The sequence below is a fragment of the Bubalus bubalis genome, chromosome 7, assembly GCF_019923935.1.
Source record: "Bubalus bubalis isolate 160015118507 breed Murrah chromosome 7, NDDB_SH_1, whole genome shotgun sequence".
In the NCBI taxonomy this organism is placed as follows: Eukaryota; Metazoa; Chordata; class Mammalia; order Artiodactyla; family Bovidae; genus Bubalus; species Bubalus bubalis.
In genome coordinates, this window is record NC_059163.1 from 45015649 (window position 1) to 45037683 (window position 22035).

Here is a 22035-nt window from a genome sequence, read left to right on the forward strand (position 1 = left end):
GGGGGGAAACGTGATTTAAGGGTTAGTATTGCACATGCGCGGTTTGTGGATTGAGGTTTCCTTTTCTTGAGTGGGAGGACCGCTGCTTACAGTCTGCGAGTTGGCTCCTGCCAATGAAGCTTTGTTTTCTAGTGTTGTTGCACAAATAATGGCACCAAAAAAAGAAAGAAAGAAGATTTAATAATAAAAGGTTTAATTGTCGCCGTGCTCTATTTTTTTCAGTTCCAAAGATTTAAAAACACGAAGCTTTTAAGAAGGATTTGTGTACAACTATGCGTCATATTTTTTAAATGTTTAAGAAATGTGATTTTAATGCTATTGCACGAATAATGATACCCGAAAAAAGCCAAGAAGATGTATTAATAAAAGGTTTTAATTGTGGCTGTAAGTCTGCGACATTCGATTTTTAATTTTCCAGTTCAAAAGACAAACACGTAGCTCCTAACAATGTGACTTCTTAACAGCAGGTGGTGCCACGGACAGCGCGTTAAACAAGCCTGAAAGTTGATACACCCTCACTAACTAGCCTATTCGACCGATCTACGCTAATCTAAGTCCCGGGTATCGCTTTAAGTAGGTTTCTGGGCCACAGAGCCTTTATCGCGAGAACTCACGAGATTAGACATGGAAGGAGGAGCTTCGGTGCAACGCTGACGAATGACGGCTCTCAGGTACTCCCGGCCTGTCTCTGCTGTTTTACGCCCATCTGGGGCCACAGTGCACGTGCGAAAAGGTGGCTCCGCCCCTTTGCCCTCGCCTGCATTTCTCATGCTGCCCGCGCGCCTAGCTCGCAGGCTTCTCTGCGGCTTCTTGCGGGGACCCGCTCCCACTGTAACGCGTAACGGCGTCCGGGAGACGCTCCTCGAGAAGAGATGCGCTACCGATTACTCCTCCCGACACTCAGCGGGCCTGGGACGTGGCCTTCCTCGTGGCGCGACGGCGACTGGGGGTAACCCAGGAGAGGCTGACCTGGAGGAGAGTTTTCTGTTCCCTGAGTACGTCCTGGATTCGGAGTCCGAAGCAACCCTCCAGGACCAGCTGCGGGAGCTACAGCAGCGGCAGGAAGAGGAGGAGAGACGGATAGAGCAGCAGCGAGAGGAAAGGCGGCAGCAGAAGTTAGGCGCCGGCCGGCGGGTACACCAAGTGGTGGGGCACCCGGACCCGACGGTGCCGCCCAGCGGCCAGAACTGTTCTGGCTGCGGTGCGGAGCTGCACTGCCAGGACCCCGGCGTTCCCGGCTACCTGCCCAGCGAGAAGTTTAACAGCGCGGTGGCGGAGGAAGGGGGGCTGGAGCGGACTGTATGCCAGCGCTGCTGGCTGCTAGTGCATCACCGACGCGCGCTGCGCCTTCAGGTGAGCCAGGGACAGTTCCTGGAGCTGGTGAGCGCCGCGCTGCGGCGGCCCGAGCCAGCTCTTGTACTGTACATGGTGGACCTACTGGATCTGCCCGACACCTTGCTGCCCCACCTGCCCGCCCTGGTAGGCCCCAAGCAACTGATCGTGCTGGGAAACAAGGTGGACCTGCTGCCCCAAGACACTCCCAACTACCGGCAGCGGCTCCGGGAGCGACTGTGGGACGAATGTATCGGCGCCGGGCTCCTGCCGCCCCGCGGCTACCGAAGAGCTCAACGTTCCAGTGGGGACCGGCCACGGGGCTGGGAGGACAATGCGAATCTTCCGTCGAAGTCCAGCACGGTGCTCAGAGACGTGCGGCTCATCAGCGCCAAGACTGGCTATGGAGTTGAGGAGTTGATCTCCGCGCTCCAGCGCTCCTGGCGCTACCGGGGCGACGTCTACCTGGTTGGCTCAACCAACGCTGGCAAGTCCACTCTTTTCAATACGCTTCTGGAGTCCGATTATTGCATCGCCAAGGGCGCTGAAGCTATCGACAGGGCCACCATCTCTCCTTGGCCTGGTGAGCGTCCCCTTCGTTTTCTGAAAAGCTGGTAGTCTGATCGTGATTCACTCTCCTAGTCATGTATTCTTGCTTAATGTCCATCAGGGGCTGGTGGGAGGCTTCCCTTTAAAAATTATCTACCTACTTTGTTCACATTTCTCTTCGGTGGCAGCTTAGTGCTTGCAAATTCAGTATATGTTGTAGTAACTTTTCAATAGAAATAGAAATACTCAATGGAGTATTCCTATGTTCAAGCCACCGTTCCAAGCACTGCAGGTGGCCCAAAGGACAAAGCAATGTTTGCTCTCTTGAAGGTTTCCCTTGTAGCTTTAAGTCGTTTGTAAGTTTCTCCAAAAAGTCCTTTGATTTTTGTGGCGAAAAGCCTCCTTCCATCCCTCAGTCTTACTCTTCATATCTTGAGTTTACTCATGAGAATTCTATAGGTTTAACTTATGAATAATTCACTGATGCAATATGATGTGTGGCTTCGCTGAAAATAAGTCAACTTTTATTTTCAGTCAAGAAACATCTTAAGTAATTACAGAATGAAGCCTTCTGTGACCTGTTTTTATGTAACAGTTGGCAAAATGAACTACTACATTTGTTCCTTTGAAACCAGTGTTTAACTTTGCTTGGTAAACTATATTCTCTGTCCTGGACTTTGGGAGACTTATATACAGAAATGCTTTTATACCTGTTAGTAGTATGCAGAAGATGGAAAGAGATCAGGCCTATAGATTTGGCATTTAGATCCTAGTTGAGCCTGTGAGCCAGTCTTTGAGCCTATTACCTTATCTGTAAAGTAAGAATAATTTTGTAGAGGGTTGTCATGAAAGTTAAGAGAAATAATCACAGTACTCAAGATGGTACAGGTCCTCTTAAATGTTTTATTCCATTTTCCTGTACAATGTTTATAACAGTGTATGTATTTGGTATTTCAGGTACTACATTAAACCTTCTGAAGTTTCCTATTTGTAACCCAACTCCTTACAGAATGTTTCAAAGGCAAAAAAGGCTTAAAAGAGATGCAACTGAAGCAGAAGAAGATCTTAGTCAACAAGAACAAAATAAACTGAATCTCTTAAAAAAGCATGGTTATTTAGTAGGTAAGTGTCTTCTATAGGAAAACTAGTGTAACTCTATGCTAAAATTTTTTGTTGAGCATCTTGAAATACAGCTCTCTAAGACTAGCCAGTTTTTTATGGGAAGAGACATTCCCTCTTTTTAGAACATAGAGACCTTTTAGAGGCAAGGCTGCTGTTTGGAAGTCCAGAATTCACTGCACTGGGAAAATTGAGATGGTAGATACTTGAAGAAATCCAGGAAAGGAAATGTGAATAACTGCCTATCTGGCTATTGTTAGAAGTAGAACCGTTTGCACTAAGATGCCAGCCCCCTCCTTGCAGACCATACAAGTTGTTGAACTGTAACAGCTTTAAATTGGATTGTCCCCCTTTCCTTAGTATCTCTTTCCAACCTTAATTTACGAAAAACTGATTTCCAACACTCTTCCCCTCCACCGAATGTGCACAGCCAGCCACACGCATTTCCTCATTACAAGAGTCTGACTCTGGCTGCATTTAGAAACAGAGCAAAAGTATCACTGTAGTCTCACTTCCTTCCAAACACCAGTTAGTCTTAGTAACTTGTTTGAAGCAAACAGAAAAATTAGGAGTCAAAAGCTTTAAAGGAGTGACTACTAACTTCAATATAACTTGTTCTAGGAAGGGTTGGGAGAACATTCTCATATTCAGAAGCACAGAAGGATAAAGCTGCCTTTGAATTTGATGCCGATTCATTTGCCTTTGACATGGGAAATGAACCTGTTCTGGCTGCAGATAAATCCACCAAACGAGTAGAACTGACCCCAGAAGATGTGAAAGATGCCCACTGGTTTTATGACACCCCTGGAATTACAAAAGAAAATTGTGTATGTATTTCATATCTTTTAGAAACATTAACTTTCAAGTGCAGGAGTACTATTTTAATCAGCAGAAGAAAAAAAGACATCCTTTCATTTTAGACTCAGTTCTGATTCATTCTTCAGACTGTTTCCTTGGTGAATCTATATGCCATTTGGTAGGCGTCACTTCTGACAACCTGTTTCTATCTTTGTGATTTTTACCTTAGTTAGAAAAATATTTACAGAATCCTATATTTTAAGGTTGGAAGAAATCATAAATGTCACTGCAGTTCAGCCACCTGTCCCATACTTGAATTCCCTCCATAACATATTCACCAAGACGTGCACTCACTTTGAACTGAAGTAAGGAGGGACTCACCCTCAGCTAAAGCAGTGCCACCTCACGTCCCAAGGTCACCCATTTGATCTTTGACCTGCTCTTTATATTGAGCTGGGCAGTCTCTCTGTACATACTTTGTACTTATTGTTCCCCAAAGGTGTATGGAATAAATGTAATGCCTCGGTCCCTCTGCCAGACATTGAAATGTTTTAAAGTATAATGTCCTTTCTTTCTTACTCTACGCTTTTCTTCTCTGTCATTAATTCATCCTACGAACATGGGGACTGTGCTGACATAATCTAGATGATTTGTCTTCATTTCCTGGAGCTATTCTGAGAATAGGCTATAAACACATGACACTTTCCAGCATGAGTTCTAATTTGTTTTTGTTCTTGAAAAAGTGACACAAAGTACTAAATTTCTTAAGTAGGTGCCCCCTTAGATGAACCTAATTTAGAATAGGATCAACTCATTGTTTATGTCCAATCTTTACTCCCTTAGCGATTCAGAACTTCACAGAGTAAAGAAAAAGCCAAGGAGTACAAGAATTTGTTAAGACTTAAATCAAAATCTGACTTTAAAAATTTGATGAAGTTAAAAAAAATGGCTAAAAATCTTTTGCAAGCTTGTTTCTTAAAAATAAAAAGAAAATTTTTTTAAATGTAATATCTAGGAAGATTTGAAAGAAAATAATGTAAGGGGGTGGCAAGTAGTTTTCCTCAGTATTTGTATTTGAAAAAGCACATGTAGGAAAGAAATATTTTAACACTTATAGCAGAGACCCTAATACTTTCATTTCACAATAGAGTTCCTTGCTTCAGCTTAGGAAACTGGCTCCCACTACTATTGAACATTACTACTGCTATCACTTTAACTTTACCCACTCATCTTTAACTTTTAGGCTCAGTTAGGGCAATGACATGGAGAAGGCAATGGCACCCCACTCCAGTACTCTTGCCTGGAAACTCCCATGGACGGAGGAGCCTGGTAGGCTGCAGTCCATGGGGTCGCTAAGAGTCGGACACGACTGAGTGACTTCACTTTCACTTTTCACTTTCCTCATTGGAGAAGGAAATGGCAACCCACTCCAGTGTTCTTGTCTGGAGAATCTCAGGGACAGGGGAGCCTGGTGGGCTGCCGTCTATAGGGTCACACAGAGTCGGAGACAACGACTTAGCAGCAGCAGGGCAATGACATGACTGCAGCGAATTAGCAGCAGCAGCAGGTCAGGGATAGCAATTCCTTTAGTCAGGTATGCCCTCTTGTCAATTGGTCAAAAAGGCAAGAATTTGCTAACTACTATAGCCAGCATTGAGACCCTCAAGTTTTTAGATACAAAAGTTCTCTGAGGCAGTTTGATTCTCTGTCAGTTTATTGATATATTTATTTAATGCCTTGAACCAGTGTTTCCCAAACTAAAGCAAGGAACTCTGTTGTAAAATTGAAGTATGAGGGTCTTTGCTAAAAGGGTTAAAGTAATTCTCTCCTGCCAGGAGCTTTAAATGTGCTTCTCAAACACAAGTACTGAAGAAAACTACTTACCACCCCCTTACATATTTTCTTTCAAGTCTCCCTGGATATTACTTTTTTTTTTTATTTTCTTCTTGCTTTTCTTTAAGAAACAAGTCCACAAAAAGCCATTTTTTTACTTTCTCGAATTTTTTTAGTCAGATTTTTATTTTAGTCTCACCAGAATCTTGTACTTCCTGGCTTTTCTTTTCCATTTTCTCTAGTCTACTTAGGAATCTTCATCCTCCTAAGTCACAGGATCCATACCTTTGTGTTTTTGTTGTTGTTGTCATTGTTTTTGCTGAGTATTTGTAGGAAATAAGGAAAGTGAATACTGGAATTTAGCAAAGATTCTTCAAGCTTTTTACCTGAGCCTAGAATAGGGTGATCACTCTCAATTAATGCATGCATAGCTGCCATGAGGACAAAACACAGCACATTACCTTACCATTACCTGAGAATTGCTGCTCCCTAGAAGCCTTGACAAGGGAACATATTTTTCTATCCTGGGATTGAATCATCAATGTGTTCAGATCACACCAAATTTGACAGAATTCAAAGGATGCTGTTGTTTCATATACCTGTATACTGCCATTACTTAAGATTAAGTTGTAAAACGAGTAGAGCCAACTATAAATTGATTCCATGAGACAGAAAGAAGCTATGAATTTTATGTGCAGCAAATTCTAGAATACATACTTTGATGTATTGTGAGGCCTAGAATATATAATCATAACTTTTTTATCTTACAGGTAAAGCACGATACAGCATATGTTCATTGAAAGTAATTCTCAAAAAAAATCTGCACTTTGCTTTACAGATTTTAAGTCTTCTAACAGAAAAAGAAGTAAATATTGTATTGCCAACACATTCCATTATTCCAAGAACTTTTATGCTAAAACCAGGAATGGTTCTATTTTTGGGTGCCTTAGGCCGCATAGATTTTCTGAAGGTAAGAAAAGTCTGTACCATTGAAAAATGACTTTATTTTTGGGATTTACTTTAAGCAAGCAGATATTATCAGGACTAGCAAAATGTTGATAACTAGGTCATGACTGTTGGGGTTGATATCCTTTTATGTCTGTGTTTTAAAATGTCTGTAATATAAACCTGGGATAATGAAATAGTGGGAAAAAGTAATAGGTCTTAAAAAAATTGTCTTCAAAAAACAGCTCAATGTCCCATACAGCTTGACATTAAAAAGATAGTTTCCCTCTCCTGTGGTATTATTTTCTGTGGAAATCAGAGGGCATACGTTTAGGGGCAGGGTTAATATGGCATTAAATTAATTCCACACTCTATATCCGATGACACGTATACTTTTATACATGTATTTTTTTGGTTTGGTATTCATTTACATAGCATCATTTAGAGATTTTAGAGCATCTATAGAGCTGCTCCCCATTTTTGCCAAAGTGAGCAGAAAAATGGAAAATGAAAGATGGATATGTCCAACAACACTCAGTGCACCCTGTGGCCATTGCCTTAGCACACGTCTTGGGTTTCTGTTTGTTCATAATTTGTTGAAAATTTGGCCTTACATACTTGAAACATTACATACATTTTTAGAGACCATACAATATTAACATTTTAAACCAAATTTTATACAGGGACAATTAAAGCAGATGGTATATTCATTTGTTTTTCATAAAAATAAACATTTGTTTAAGTATCCACAAAGTGTATATAAGGTATCATAGGTTTATTTATATGGGTGTAAATGCATTGCTTCTGCCATGTTTTTCCTACCTTCCTCTTTTTTTTTTTGGCCACACCACATAGTATGCAGGACCTTGGTTCCCCGAACAGGGCTTGAACCCAGGCCACTGCAGTGGAAGCACAGAGCGCTCAGGACTGGACTGCCAGAGAATTCCCCAGATTTTTAAAATTGTACCTTGTAATGTGCTGGTTTTCTAAGTTTTCATTGTACAGATAAGTTCTTTCTTCCTTTCTTAAGGGAAATCAGTCAGCTTGGTTTACAGTTGTGGCTTCCAACTTCCTTCCTGTTCACATTACTTCCTTGGACAAGGCAGATACTATGTATCAGAAGCACGCAGGTCATACGCTACTGAAGGTGAGCCAACGTGATTTGATGGTTGAATAGTTAGGTTAATACACCCTGGTAGTCCCACAGCCCTGATAAAAAGCCTTTGTTGGACAGAACTATCTTTGTTACATCATCAGCTAGCTCTCCCTGACCTTGTTCACCTTGAGGATTTTGGCTATAAAGTGAGACGGGCTCTGATAACAAAAGGGATGTTGGATTGGACTGACCCCGCGATACTGACAGAGTTGGGTTTTCTCTGGGTGACACTGTCCAGTATGGTAGCCACATGTGGCTATTTCAATAATTAAAATTAAATAAACTTTAAAATTTAGTTCTTTACTTACACTAGGCACTTTTCAACTGCCCAGTGGTCACTTCATTTCAAAAAGTTGCGCTGGATAATGTGAGTGAGGAGACGTTGGATTTTCTCACAACTGGGTGATGCTCCTGGCATGTAGTGGGTGGAGGCCAGAGATGATGCTAAACATAATGCGTGCACAGGACAGCCCCTCACAACAGGGAATTATCTGGTCCACATGTGAGTAGTGCTGAGCTTAGAAGCCCTTGTCTGGGTAGAAAAGCTCTCCTCCCACGTTCTTAATCACAGATACTTAGAGACTATCGTACGTCTTCTCTCCTGCTTACTTGAGCCTTCCTTTGACCTGTTAAGCAGTGTGTGAAAATTTCTCTAATCTTTCAGAAACAAAACAAAACTCAAGTGTCCCGCTCCTTCCTCTTCTTTACAATCAAGCTGACTCCTGCTCTTCACCTCCCATCCTCTGCAGTCCCTGCTGTGCCCTTTTTGTGCCACTGAAATTGTTCCAAGTTCACTAGAAACTGAATGGGGCCCTATTTATAGTTCTTTAACCAGACCGGCATACACACTGTTGGCTAGCCTGTAGTGTATGATGGTTAAGATCACTGGAGCTAGGCTGGGTTCAAATCCTACTCTGCTCCACCACTTAAGTGAAGCTGTGCGACTTGAGGCGAGTTTCCTTTACCTCTGTCTGCTGTGACCACACCATGAGGTTGTGGAGAAGATCCAGAGCCAGGGCACCGCTGTCACTGCTGTGTAAGTGTTTGTGGTGATGAGGAGGGGTTGGGACATAGCTCCTGCAAAAATACCAGGTGCATCCAATGCAGATGTGATTTACATTAATGAATGCTCGTACAACTAAAAATAGGTCAAAACGCACACCTGCCTTTCAACCAGAATAAAACCAACCTGACTTCAGAAGCAAATGCTTCTTTCTGTCTGGACTAAAAAAGCCAGAGTGAAATTAAGACTCCATTGAAATAACTGGCCTAAAGTTGATGCTCCAGACACATGTAGGATTTGAGGGGAGGGCTCCACCTTGATGCATCTGTGTAGTCTTCAGGGTGGACTCACTGATGCTTCTCAAAGCGACACCCAGGCTTCTCTCCCCTCGTAATACAGTTTCTTGGGCCACTCTGTGCCTCCTCCTTGCCTTCTGGTTTTCATTTATCTCCGAAGTCAAAGTCAATCCTGCCTCCTAATCATCACTGAGACCAGCCTCACAGTCCAAACTGTAGCCTGCTTTCTGAGATTATGAGGTATAATCTAGACTCATTTTATTGTCTTCCTCCCACCCCCACCCCACTACAGCTGTAGTTCTCAACCAGGTTGACTCTTATCGCAAGGCAACATTTGCCAAAGCCTGGAGACAGTTTTGGTTTTCACAACTTAATGGACGCTGAGTAGAGGCTGCTAAAAATTGTGCAATGCACAAGACAGCCTCCTCCAACAAAAAATTATTTGGCTCAAAAGGTCAATAGTGCTGAGGTTCATAAATCCTGCACTGTACAGGTTTTTCCAAAATATAAAGCAGGTCCCAGTATTCTTTTTCATTCTTTTTTCTTTCCTGCTTATGATTCCTTGTTAGTTCCACATTACTGAGAAGTCAAAACTGAAAGCCTCATCACTAATACACACACATAACACACTCAGCACAGTTAAACTACAATTCTCTGAACTCATCATCTTTTTTCCAATTTTTGTGTCTGTATGTTACTCAGAATACCTTTCAACCCTGAGTAACTTTAATCTATTTTTCAAAATTCTGCTCATTAATGGTTTTATTTGACCAAGCCACATTCATTATTCCTTTCACAACCATAGTACTTAATAGATTGCCTCTCATTATATATCTTACCTTTTATTTACTTGCTTTTCCACCTTCTGATCTCCTCAGGAGCAGGGACCATACTGTAACGTCTGTGTTTGTGTTCTTAGTGATAAACACAGAGAAATCCATTAATAAATAGGTAAATTATTATCCTCTTATTTCCAATAATTGAAACATCTGTAAACATAGAGCTGATGTTAACCATTATCCATGTACCCTTGGTTTCTAATGAGGCAGGGATTAACCTGTGTGTCCAGACAGGCCTGTTAGTTTAATGGTTTTATTTTTGATACCTGTACAGTATTATCTTATCAGTGCCTTACTTAATATTAGAGTTATCAGGGGTTTCATTTGAATTTCCAAATAACTTTATCTCCTCCCAATGGAAGGTACCAGTGGGTGGAGAAGAAAGAATGGCAGGATTTCCTCCTCTTGTTGCTGAAGACATCACGTTAGATGAAGGACTTGGGGAATCTGAAGCAGTGGCTGACATCAAGTTCTCCTCTGCAGGTAATTTTACACCAAGCACAACAGTTTATCATATTTTTATACAGATTTGCCTTAACTGACATAAGCCAAATATTTTAAGAAATACATGCTAGATTATCCATAAGATGCAACCTGCTCTGAAAATGAATCTGTACATTTTCACAAATGTATTGATGCTTTAAAAAAAAAATAGTGAGGCAGCAGTAGCCTCCCTTGGGTCTCCATCTGGAGCTGTGTTTGGTGTTTTTAATAGGATGCTTGCTAACACCGTCTGTGTTTTTTCACGTGCCTGCATAGGTTGGGTAGCAGTAACACCGCAGTTTAAGGACACATTGACCCTCCGAGGCTATACACCTCAGGGGACAGTCCTGACAGTCCGGCGCCCTCTCTTGCCACATATAGTTAACATCAAAGGAAAGCGCATCAAGGGAAGTGTGGCGTATAAAACCAAAAGGCCTCCTGCTCTTGTGTACAATCTGCAGAAGAAAAGATAGATACGTGAAGCTGACCTGTTCACATCGAAGATGAACTATATAGAACATTCTGTGTGCATCGCACCGCATTTTATTAAATCCTGCTGTAATAAAGCCCCCTAACCCTTTTTAAACTACCAAGGACTGTGCCTCTTTTTAATGAACTGAGTTTGTAAACACGTTATTTTTTTTAGTAGGGTACATACATGTATGTATCTGTGATTCAAACATACCTAAAAGAGAGTTCTGCTACATTGTTTTCTCCCACTAGTATTTGAGACCAGATGGCACTTCTCATTTAGAATCTAGTTGAAAGAGCAGCTTAGCAGTTGGCTTAAGAGAAAATGGCAGAAAGTTAATTTCTCCAAAATATACTAGCTTAAATCAGAGAGGTGAGTAAGCGGCTACACTTCATGCAGTCAGCCAAGTACCCAACTGGGGAACACACCATGGCTTCCATCTCTGGGTCTAAGGTGGTTGCTCAAGTTGTCATCCTTTCACAGCAATGGGAAGAAGAGAAGAGTGTGAAGAGCATGCAGCTACCGTACTGAAATGAAGGGAAGAGCTGGAAGTTGCCCACATCACAGTGTCCAGTGGTCAATGTTTCCATGGCCACACCCTGCCATGAGGAAGCTGGAGGATGTAAACGGAAATGCAGAGTCAGATTTTTATTACTTAGGGGAAGCAGCAGTGAAAGAAATCTGGAAAACAAGTAGAAATTTCCCTTACATAATCTAAAAGTGCCTGAAAATCTTAGAAAAGGATTTATGTTATATCCTTTTGGAATCTGAGATCTATTCTGCAAGGATCAGAGCACTTCAACTATTTTATCAACATTTGTCTGTAAACACTGTAAATAAAACATTACACCAGTCAGAAGTGTTTACCTTCAAGTATTTCTAGTCGATTGAGTGGCCCTATAGCTGTGGACAATGAATTGGCAAGTCAAGTCCCAGGTCCCATGATGAGATGAAAGCTGTGAAGTTAATTGGCCTGAAACAGATCCCTGAACTTCCTGTAGACTTAGGGTTAGCGTTAACTTTTTAATAGTCCTGTATTCTCTGACAACATATACACTCGAGCCCCCTCTTCCCCCCTCACTAAGTAGGTCATTATAGGATAAATAGTCAGTATTTTAAAATGCAACTTGTAGGGCTTTTTGGTAGCTCAGTGATAAAGAATCTGCCTGCCAATGCAGGAGACACGGGTTCAATCCCTGATCCGGGAAAATCCCACGTGCTGTGGAGCAACTAAGTCCGTATGCCTCAACTACTGAGCCTGTGCTCTAGAGACACTGTGCAGCAACTACTGAAGCCCACGCACCCTAGAGCCCATGTTCCATAAGAGATGCCACCACAGTGAGACACCCATTCACTGCAACTGGAGTAGGCCCTGCTACCCACAACTAGAGAAAAGCCAGCTTCACCAACAAAGACCCAGCACAGCCAAAAATAAAAGTTTAAAAAACTACTTGTAAAAACCGTAGGTCTCACTTTCATTATGTTTCAAAGGGAATACTGTTGGCATCTTGGGGAAAGTGGTTCTATATGTGTATCCTTCATCCCCAAATACCAAATGCCACTAGCAGCACCCCTGGCCCATTCCTCACTGTGACAATGGAGAACCCTGACGTTTCTAGACCCACCCTCTAGAGGGCGGTAGCTCCCCAAGTTAAGAAAATGGTAGCTGATTTCTAGTTTATTTTGGAGAAAATGAAATACTGTAAATTTCATAACTTAAAACTGTGACCATTGTATTTGTGTACTGTTTGCAGTTTGGAGCTTAGGCCTGAAATCTTTAGATTAAAAAGAATATGGTAAACGTGCACTTATGGAAAAATATAGAACCCAAAAACGGATGCTGTATTTACCCTGAAAACTTACATATTTTAGAAAGCCGAACATTTCTCCCTCATCTTTTCTTTAGGCTTTCAGACGTCTCAACTAGCATAGATTTCATTTTTAAATGTTCAGAGTTTATATTCTCAGGATTCTTTTACCTCTAAAATTCAATGGTTATGTTTTCACTAAGGCATATCTAAAAATGTTCCAAGGTACCTTGCTAGTAGTTTTAAACAGTGCAATTTACTAAGTTTCAGTTTCCCTGGTTTTAATCTCTTTGGGTCTTCATTTTCTCATCTATAAAATGAGGGAATTATACTATATATTTCTCAGTCCTAACTTTATAGGATTCTCAGCAAAAACACGCAGGGAAGCCAACAAAGGGTGGTTACAAGACCTCAGATGAAAAAAGCCCTCTGAGCATAGACAGTAGAGACTGGTGCTAGGTTTTGTTATTAATTTACACCACATTCTGCCATCTTTCCTACTTCCTACTTCTGCATTCCAGTCCCCTATAATGAAAAGGACATATTTTTGGGGTGTTAGTTCTAAAAGGTCTTGTAGGTCTTCATAGAACTGTTCAACTTCAGCTTCTTCAGCATTACTGGTTGGGGCATAGACTTGGATTACTGTGATCTGAATGGAAAAGTAGTAAGTCAAAAAAAGTAGGAAGTCAAGAAACACCTGGAGTTAACAGGCAAATTTGGCCTTGGAATACGGAATGAAGCAGGGGAAAGACGAATAGAGTTTTGCCAAGAAAATGCACTAGTCATAGCAAACACTCTCTTCCAACAACACAAGAGAAGACTCTACACATGGACATCACCAGATAGTCAACACCAAAATCAGATTGATTATATTCTTTGCAGCCAAAGATGGAGAAGCTCCATACAGTCAACAAAAACAAGACCAGGAGCTGACTGTGGCTCAGATCATGAACTCATTACCAAATTCAGACTTAAATTGAAGAAAGGGGGGAAAACCACTAGACCATTCAGGTATGACCTAAATCAAATCCCTTATGATTATACAGTGGAAGTGAGAAATAGATTTAAGGGACTAGATCTGATAGATAGGGTGCCTGATGAACTATGGAATGAGGTTCATGACATTGTACAGGAGACAGGGATCAAGACCATCCCCATGGAAAAGAAATGCAAAAAAGCAAACTGGCTGTCTGGGGAGGCCTTACAAATAACTGTGAAAAGAAGAGAAGCGAAAAGCAAAGCAGAAAAGGAAAGATATAAGCATCTGAATGCAGAGTTCCAAAGAATAGTAAGAGATAAGAAAGCCTTCCTCAGCAATCAATGCAAAGAAATAGAGGAAAACAACAGAATGGGAAAGACTAGAGATCTCTTCAAGAAAATTAGAGATACCAAGGGAACATTTCATGCAAAGATGGGCTCGATAAAGGACAGAAATGGTATGGACCTAACAGAAGCAGAAGATATTAAGAAGAGGTGGCAAGACTACACAGAACTGTACAAAAAAGATCTTCACGACCCAAATAATCACGATGGTGTGATCACTCATCTAGAGCCAGACATCCTGGAATGTGAAGTCAAGTGGGCTTTAGAAAGCATCACTACGAACAAAGCTAGTGGAGGTGATGGAATTCCAGTTGAGCTATTCCAAATCCTGAAAGATGATGCTGTGAAAGTGCTGCACTCAATATGCCAGCAAATTTGGAAAACTCAGCAGTGGCCACAGGACTGGAAAAGGTCAGTTTTCATTCCAATCCCAAAGAAAGGCAATGCCAAAGAATGCTCAAACTACCACACAATTGCACTCATCTCACATGCTAGTAAAGTAATGCTCAAAATTCTCCAAGCCAGGCTTCAGCAATACGTGAACCGTGAACTTCCTGATGTTCAAGCTGGTTTTAGAAAAGGCAGAGGAACCAGAGATCAAATGGCCAACATCCACTGGATCATGAAAAAAGCAAGAAAGTTCCAGAAAAACATCTATTTCTGCTTAATTGACTATGCCAAAGCCTTTGACTGTGTGGATCACAATAAACTGTGGAGAATTCTGAAAGAGATGGGAATACCAGACCACCTGACCTGCCTCTTGAGAAATCTGTATGCAGGTCAGAAGCAACAGTTAGAACTGGACATGGAACAACAACTGGTTCCAAATAGGAAAAGGAGTACGTCAAGGCTGTATATTGTCACCCTGCTTATTTAACTTATATGCAGAGTACATCATGAGAAATGCTGGACTGGAAGAAACACAAGCTGGAATCAAGATTGCCAGGAGAAATATCAATAACCTCAGATATGCAGATGACACCACCCTTATGGCAGAAAGTGAAGAGGAACTCAAAAGCCTCTTGATGAAAGTGAAAGTGGAGAGTGAAAAAGGCTTAAAGCTCAACATTCAGAAAACGAAGATCATGGCATCCGGTCCCATCACTTCATGGGAAATAGATGGGGAAACAGTGTCAGACTTTATTTTTCTGGGCTCCAAAATCACTACAGATGGTGACTGCAGCCATGAAATTAAAAGACACTTACTCCTTTGAAGGAAAGTTATGACCAACCTAGATAGCATATTCAAAAGCAGAGACATTACTTTGCCAACAAAGGTCCATCTAGTCAAGGCTATGGTTTTTCCTGTGGTCACGTATGGATGTGAGAGTTGGACTGTGAAGAAGGCTGAGCGCCGAAGAATTGATGCTTTTGAACTGTGGTGTTGGAGAAGACTCCTGAGAGTCCCTTGGACTGCAAGGAGATCCAACCAGTCCATTCTGAAGGAGATCAGCCCTGGGATTTCTTTGGAAGGAATGATGCTAAAGCTGAAACTCCAGTACTTTGGCCACCTCATGCGAAGAGTTGACTCATTGGAAAAGACTCTGATGCTGGGAAAGATTGGGGGCAAGAGGAGAAGGGGACGACAGAGGATGAGATGGCTGGAGGGCATCACTGACTCGATGGACGTGAGTCTGGGTGAACTCTGGGAGTTGGTGATGGACATGGAGGCCTGGCGTGCTGCGATTCATGGGGTCGCAAAGAGTCGGACACGACTGATCGAGTAAACTGAACTGAACTGCCATCCTAGCGCAGCCCAGATCACTGCTGGTCTATTCAACTGATCACAGTGGATTTGCTATTAAGAAAGTTCTCTTACTGTGTTGGTTTCTGAGTGTAAGTCAGCTTACTAATACTTCTTAATCCACTGGTCTCAGTATGAAGAGTACCCTTCCAGCATTAATCATTTATACCATGGCAGCATGCAGGAGTCAGGAAAGAGAAGTTAACGGCAAGGTGTCAGGACAGCCCCTCATGTCCACAGAATAGGGGTTGACGTTCCATCTTCTCTTTTTCTCCCCTTTTAAAATAGCATTTTCTTCAAAGTTTCAGTGACGTTTAATGTATTTTGTATTTCTAATCACCATAAACAGCAAGTTCTACCAATCATTGGGGCTTTACTGTGTAGTTCCCCAGTGTCTAATTTGTCTGTTACCTGCAACACTTGCCATGACAACCGAGAAGTGGAGAACAGACACAATCCTGTGTGCTTGTGCTTCTTGTTCACTCTCTCTCTGCAAAATGGAAATCAAGGCTGGTTTCCTGCAGATGACTAACTTGGAGCTCCAGTGGTGCCAGACATGGCAGACCGCTTATTGCTTCACAGAATAGGCACCCCTGTGCTCCAGCTGAGGTGAGCTGTTTTGTAGACGGCCTCTGATCATTTACCCTGGCTTCCCTCCCACCTGGCTGTGTCTTGTGGAGCAACAGAATCATTTCCATTCTTTCTCAGACTGCTCCATTTTCTCTTGGCTCCTCTCCTCCTCCCCAGGGATTGTTTTCTCTCAAATGTCAGAGTAATGCTTAAACAATAAAAACAAGACTTCAGACTCATGTGAATCCAACAGATAGCACCTCTGCCTGCTCTTAATCTTTGTCCTGTTGTCTGTCTCACTGACGCCCTGTAGTGGGTGGGAACAGCTTAAGATTAATAATTTAATGTATGAACAATGCATCACTTTTCCCCATCATGTCAAAGACGACAGATATTCTCTCATGTAGTACAAGAGTTTCATGATCTGAAAACTCCTAAGTCTAGAGTTTTAGAGCAAATATCTATGGCTTGGAGCTTCAGAGGTTCCTGTTTTTCAGAAGCTTCCTTTTGTTTCTCATGTAATTCTCAGAATTTGCCTTCTGAGTAATAAACCTAGTGGAAAGATTTCTTTGGTCTTAGTATTCTCACTGGTAGATATAATAGGTATGATGCTTAATCACAGACACTGTTGAGTACCTCTGGCCAGGAGCATTGGTAGATCTGAGAAAACTAAGGCCACATACACACAGAAAGACACTATCTGTTTCTTAATGTGGGGCAGAGACCACATTATCAGGTGATTTTGGACATGTGAGACAGCCAAAGTTCCTTTCTAACTTTTCACTAAGTCCCCAGAAAATAGCCATATGCATTCAATGTATGAATGAATTAGGAGAACAAAGGGACTTTTCTGAGGGTTTGATTTTTTCCTTCTCTGAAAAATGGAAAGCTGACTTAGCATTGACACTTTTCTAGGGTTTCTTCCCATCCTGCCTAAAGGCAGTACCTCAGGACAGTTGTATATGAGAATATTCATTGCTGCTATGATCATATGATGCCTTCCCAAGTGCTGCTAGTGGTAAAGAACCCACCTGCCAAAGGAGGAGACATACGAGACTCGGGTTCAACCCCTTTGTTGGGAACATCCCCTGGAGGAAGGAATGGCAACCCACTCCGGTATTCTTGCCTGGAGAATCCCATGGACAGAGGAGCCTGGAGGGCTATGGTCCATTAGGTCGCAGTCGGACAGTACTGTAGCAACTGAGCACGCACACGGCCCTTATTTAGGACAGTGAACCAGGCACTGTTTTAGGCATTTTGTATATAGAACCCCATGCAGGAGGAATATACTACTATTATCTGCATTTAGAGATGGAACTGAGGCAAAAGTAACTAGCCAGGGTCACATAACTAATGAATGACAGAGATGTGATTCAAAATTCAAACACAAGCTTCTAGCACCTTTATACAGTGAAACTGACTTTTTCCCTTTTAACGTAGTTCTATGGATTTTAAATATATACACGCATGTGTGCTAAGTCACTTCAGTCGTATCTGAATCTTTGTGACCCTATGGACTTAGCCCACCAGGCTCCTCTGTCCATGGGATTCTCCAGGCAAGAATACTGGTTTGCCATGCCCTTCACCATCCAGCACTGGCAGACAGGTTCTTTACCACTAGCACCATCTAAGAAAATCAACCCACTTGAAGACCTCAAAGGTAATGACACAATTTCCTTGGAAACCCTGTGTTACAGACACTTCCTAGCTTCATTTTAATCCTCTCATATAAAATTCCAGTCTGAGAAGACTATTCCTCCAAAATACATACATACATACACACACACATTTTAATTTTTTAAAAAAAGAATATTCTTCATAGGTAGGGGGTGTATGTGTGTTGAGCTGTACCCTTACCCAAATCTATACAAGTGTTCTTCTGTGATTTCTGTCTTACCATATCAGTAGTTTTAAATGAAAAGTGCTTTCAGGGAATTAAGATAAACCATATTGGGGAAGAATATGAAAAATGTGTATGTATGTATAATATACACATTATATGTGTGTATTTGGAAATAGCCCAAGCCTGGGAGGAGGGTAGAATCAAGTTTTCAAGAAAACCTCTTAATAACCTGAACAAAGGGAGAAAAGGGCACAAGTATGTGGGAGGAGCTAAAGCATTCTAGGGTTTTCAAATCAAAGTGGGAGTGTTAGGAAGGAGGGGTTGGAAAGGGGAACAGGGAACACCTCATACAGGGGTGTATCTATACATATAGATATCAGATCAGTCGCTCAGTCGTGTCCGACTCTTTGTGACCCCATGAATCACAGCACGCCAGGCCTCCATGTCCATCACCAACTCCCGGAGTTCACCCAGACTCACGTCCATCGAGTCAGTGATGCCATCCAGCCATCTCATCCTCTGTCGTCCCCTTCTCCTCCTGCCCCCAATCCCTCCCAGCATCAGAGTCTTTTCCAATGAGTCAACTCTTCGCATGAGGTGGCCAAAGTACTGGAGTTTCAGCTTTAGCATCATTCCTTCCAAAGAAATCCCAGGGCTGATCTCCTTCAGAATGGACTGGTTGGATCTCCTTGCAGTCCAAGGGACTCTCAGGAGTCTTCTCCAACACCACAGTTCAAAAGCATCAATTCTTCGGCGCTCAGCCTTCTTCACAGTCCAACTCTCACATCCATACGTGACCACAGGAAAAACCATAGCCTTGACTAGATGGACCTTTGTTGGCAAAGTAATGTCTCTGCTTTTGAATATGCTATCTAGGTTGGTCATAACTTTCCTTCAAAGGAGTGTCTTTTAATTTCATGGCTGCAGTCACCATCTGTAGTGATTTGGGAGCCCAGAAAAAGTCTGACACTGTTTCCACTGTTTCCCCATCTATTTCCCATGAAGTGATGGGACCGGATGCCATGATCTTCGTTTTCTGAATGTTGAGCTTTAAGCCAACTTTTTCACTCTCCACTTTCACTTTCATCAAGAGGCTTTTGAGTTCCTCTTCACTTTCTGCCATAAGGGTGGTGTCATCTGCATATCTGAGGTTATTGATATTTCTCCTGGCAGTCTTGATTCCAGCTTGTGTTTCTTCCAGTCCAGCGTTTCTCATGATGTACTCTGCATGTAAGTTAAATAAACAGGGTGACAATATACAGCCTTGACGAACTCCTATAGATGTAACTGAATCACTTATACGGTAGAAGTTAACATACTGTAAATCAACTATACTTCAATAAAATAAATTTTTAAAAAACAAAAAAATTGAAAGTACTTTCCTGGCTGGCTAAAAATCTTTACACATTGCTAGTGATCTTTGCCAAGTACCACAGACAGATCACAGCATAAAAGGAGATCCTAACCCACAATTCTGATTAATAGGAAATAACATACACAGGAAATTTGGAATGCAAACATCCAAAGAATCATACCATAGGAAAGAAACTATCCTAAAAGAAAAGCTGATCTAAAACCCTGATCCTTTAGTGACATAGGAGAACTGGTGGTCCCTATGTATTCACAAATCAAATAGCTCCAAAAACCAGATTTGGCCCTGAACTTGTTCAAATGGCCCTGTCTTTTCTACTTGTGTAGCACTCGTCCTGTTTCCTGTTCCTGTTCACATTTACTTTAAATAAAAAGAGATCCTGGTTGACCAATTTTCCTCAGTATTTAACATTGGGCCTAAAAACATTTATTTTTCCTATATTTGACTTTAAATTATGGTTAAATATTCAACAGGAAGGAAAATTAGTATTCAACAGAAGGAAAATGGGGACTACTGTCCCTAAAGTATCAGATAAAGGATGTATTTTATTGAAGTATTAGTTTAAGAAAATGTCTTTTTCACTGGACAACTAAGGCTATCATGTCAAGTTAGTTCTGAGGAATGTGTTGAAGATTTGCAACAAGAGAACTTGGGTAAGATTGTTCAACAAAACGGTGCTTAACCGTCCCACTTACCCGTTAACTCCTCCATTCAGTGTGGCTTCAGTCACTACTAGGTATAATTACTCAGTTGTCAATTGGAAATGCTTCTTTTTTAACTAAATTGAGGGCATAATTAGGTTTGTATCCACATCTAATGGCTCAGTAACTAACCACCTCAAAACTTAGTGAATTGAAAGAAGCTTTGCTCTGATTCTTTCATTTGGCAGTTTAATCTGGGCTCAGCTCAGTGGTTCTTCTGCCCACTTCTGGGGACATGCATTTGCAGACCTCAATCCATGTCAAGAACTTCAGCTGGGATGGCTGTAACAGCTGAGAAACCTGGGTCTTTTCCCAGGGGTCACACTCTCTACCTAGAATCTCATCCTCAAGTAGGCCAGTTCTGGCTCAATCACAGGTGATGGTGTTCAAAAAGAGCATGAGTAGAAGCTGCAAGGCCTCTGGAGGCTGAAGCTCCTAAATCACACAATGTCACTCTGCTGTATTCTATTGGTCAAAGCAAGTTGCAGTGGCAGCAGAAACTCAAGCTGACTGGAAGGGCTGCCAAGAATCTGTGGCTACTTTCATCCACCACACAGTTTCAGCATGTTCATCACCCTGAGGCAAATGCAGTATAACATGCTGTATGTTCTGACCTATATGAAGAGAACCCACTGTAAATTTATCAAACAAGAAATTTGATGATGGGACTTCCCCGGTGGTCCAGTGGTTAAGAATCCACCTGGCAATGCAGGGGAAGTGGGTTCGATCCCTGGTGGGGAACTAAGATCCCACATGCCACAGGGCAACTGAGCCTATGTGCCACAATGAAGATCCTGTGTGCCACAACTCTGACCAGATGCAGCCAAATAAATAAATGAATAGGAAAGAAAATTGATGATGACTTAGATTTACCTCAGGAGTCAGATACATAGAATAGCTACGTGATTGAAAAAAGGAGGGAACACAGGTTGTACGATTCTGATTTCATCATAAATCTTTTAGGAAGTTTTTAAAGAAAAGTGTGCACTATTACTTCTGTAAATTTAAAATGCAAAAAATCAATTCAGATGCAAATGTAGGTTATCTCCTGTCCCTTACCATATCAATGCTGAATGCTACATGAACATATTATCCATCATTGTTATTTTAAGCCACAGTAAATTAAACATCCCAAATATATACATCTTCTGTTTAAAAAAAAAAATCAAGAGGACAGACTTGATCACTATCAGCAAGTCTGAAATAAGTTCTATTTTAAGGACACAAATATAACCATAACTTGTAAGGTTGTAAGATATTATGGGTTCCTTGAACCACTGCCCATCCACTCTCAAAGTATTTCCAGACTATCAACCAGTTTTGGCAATAATTAATTTGATAAAAACCAGATATATCCATACAATAAAACACTGTACAACCGAATGAAAATAGTCCTAAAAACTAGTGCTCTCCAAATTCTACTCACTGCAGAATAATCCCAGTTATGTAAACAGCCCAGAAATCAAACATTTTAATATGCATACACATATGGAGGTAGAGTTAATATTAACTATTAACAGTAATTAAGTCTGCAGAAGAAACAAATGAGACTAAGAGGATTAGTAGGAAGACAGCTAGTCAAGATAGATTTTAACTTGTTATAATGAGTTTGCTGTTGTACCTGCATTATGTGATCATTAAAAAGTAATTAGAGCACACAGAAAAAGAAATCAAAGGTGCAGTATTTCAAAATCAATGTAATTAGGATACTGGTCTCTAAAATTGCCCCTTCTAGTGGTAGAAGCCTGACCACTGGTAAGTTTCCACAATTTAATCCTTAAGACACTCTTTCAAGCTTTCATAAATTTTATAGTACTGTTACAAGCAAGGAGAAATATGATATATGAGT

The 22035-nt window shown here is 41.5% G+C and overlaps 1 protein-coding gene and 1 long non-coding RNA gene across 5 annotated transcripts; one reads left to right on the plus strand and one right to left on the minus strand.

Moving 5' to 3' along the window:
- The first annotated feature begins 59 nt into the window (after positions 1 to 59).
- On the plus strand, positions 60 to 11681 carry LOC102398905 (nitric oxide-associated protein 1). 4 transcript variants are annotated; one of them, XM_044945851.1, is made up of 8 exons: positions 60 to 190; positions 465 to 1915; positions 2839 to 3003; positions 3622 to 3827; positions 6470 to 6601; positions 7607 to 7723; positions 10233 to 10353; positions 10630 to 10942. In XM_044945851.1, exons 2-8 carry the CDS (start codon positions 658 to 660, stop codon positions 10824 to 10826), a joined length of 2196 nt encoding a protein of 731 aa, XP_044801786.1. In that variant the 5' UTR covers positions 60 to 190; positions 465 to 657; the 3' UTR covers positions 10827 to 10942. The 4 variants fall into 4 exon arrangements, with proteins under 4 accessions (XP_044801786.1, XP_044801787.1, XP_025145785.1 ...); XM_044945852.1 differs by having other exon boundaries at positions 85 to 190; positions 468 to 1915; XM_025290000.2 differs by lacking the exons at positions 60 to 190; positions 10630 to 10942 and adding an exon at positions 11309 to 11681 and having other exon boundaries at positions 211 to 1915.
- Positions 7340 to 10631, minus strand: LOC123334414. The gene is made up of 2 exons (XR_006552213.1): positions 9871 to 10631; positions 7340 to 8809 (listed from the first exon to the last, which is right to left on the minus strand). It is a non-coding gene; the product is annotated as an uncharacterized LOC123334414 (long non-coding RNA).
- Positions 11682 to 22035: the final 10354 nt, after the last annotated feature.

Bases quoted from the DNA above. Each gene is read 5' to 3' on its own strand.
- LOC102398905 (XM_044945851.1), top strand. From the start codon at position 658: ATGACGGCTCTCAGGTACTCCCGGCCTGTCTCTGCTGTTTTACGCCCA. The intron at 1,916-2,838 runs GTGAGCGTCCCC...TTGGTATTTCAG, and splicing joins CACCATCTCTCCTTGGCCTG to GTACTACATTAAACCTTCTG. The intron at 3,828-6,469 runs GTATGTATTTCA...TTTGCTTTACAG, and splicing joins GAATTACAAAAGAAAATTGT to ATTTTAAGTCTTCTAACAGA.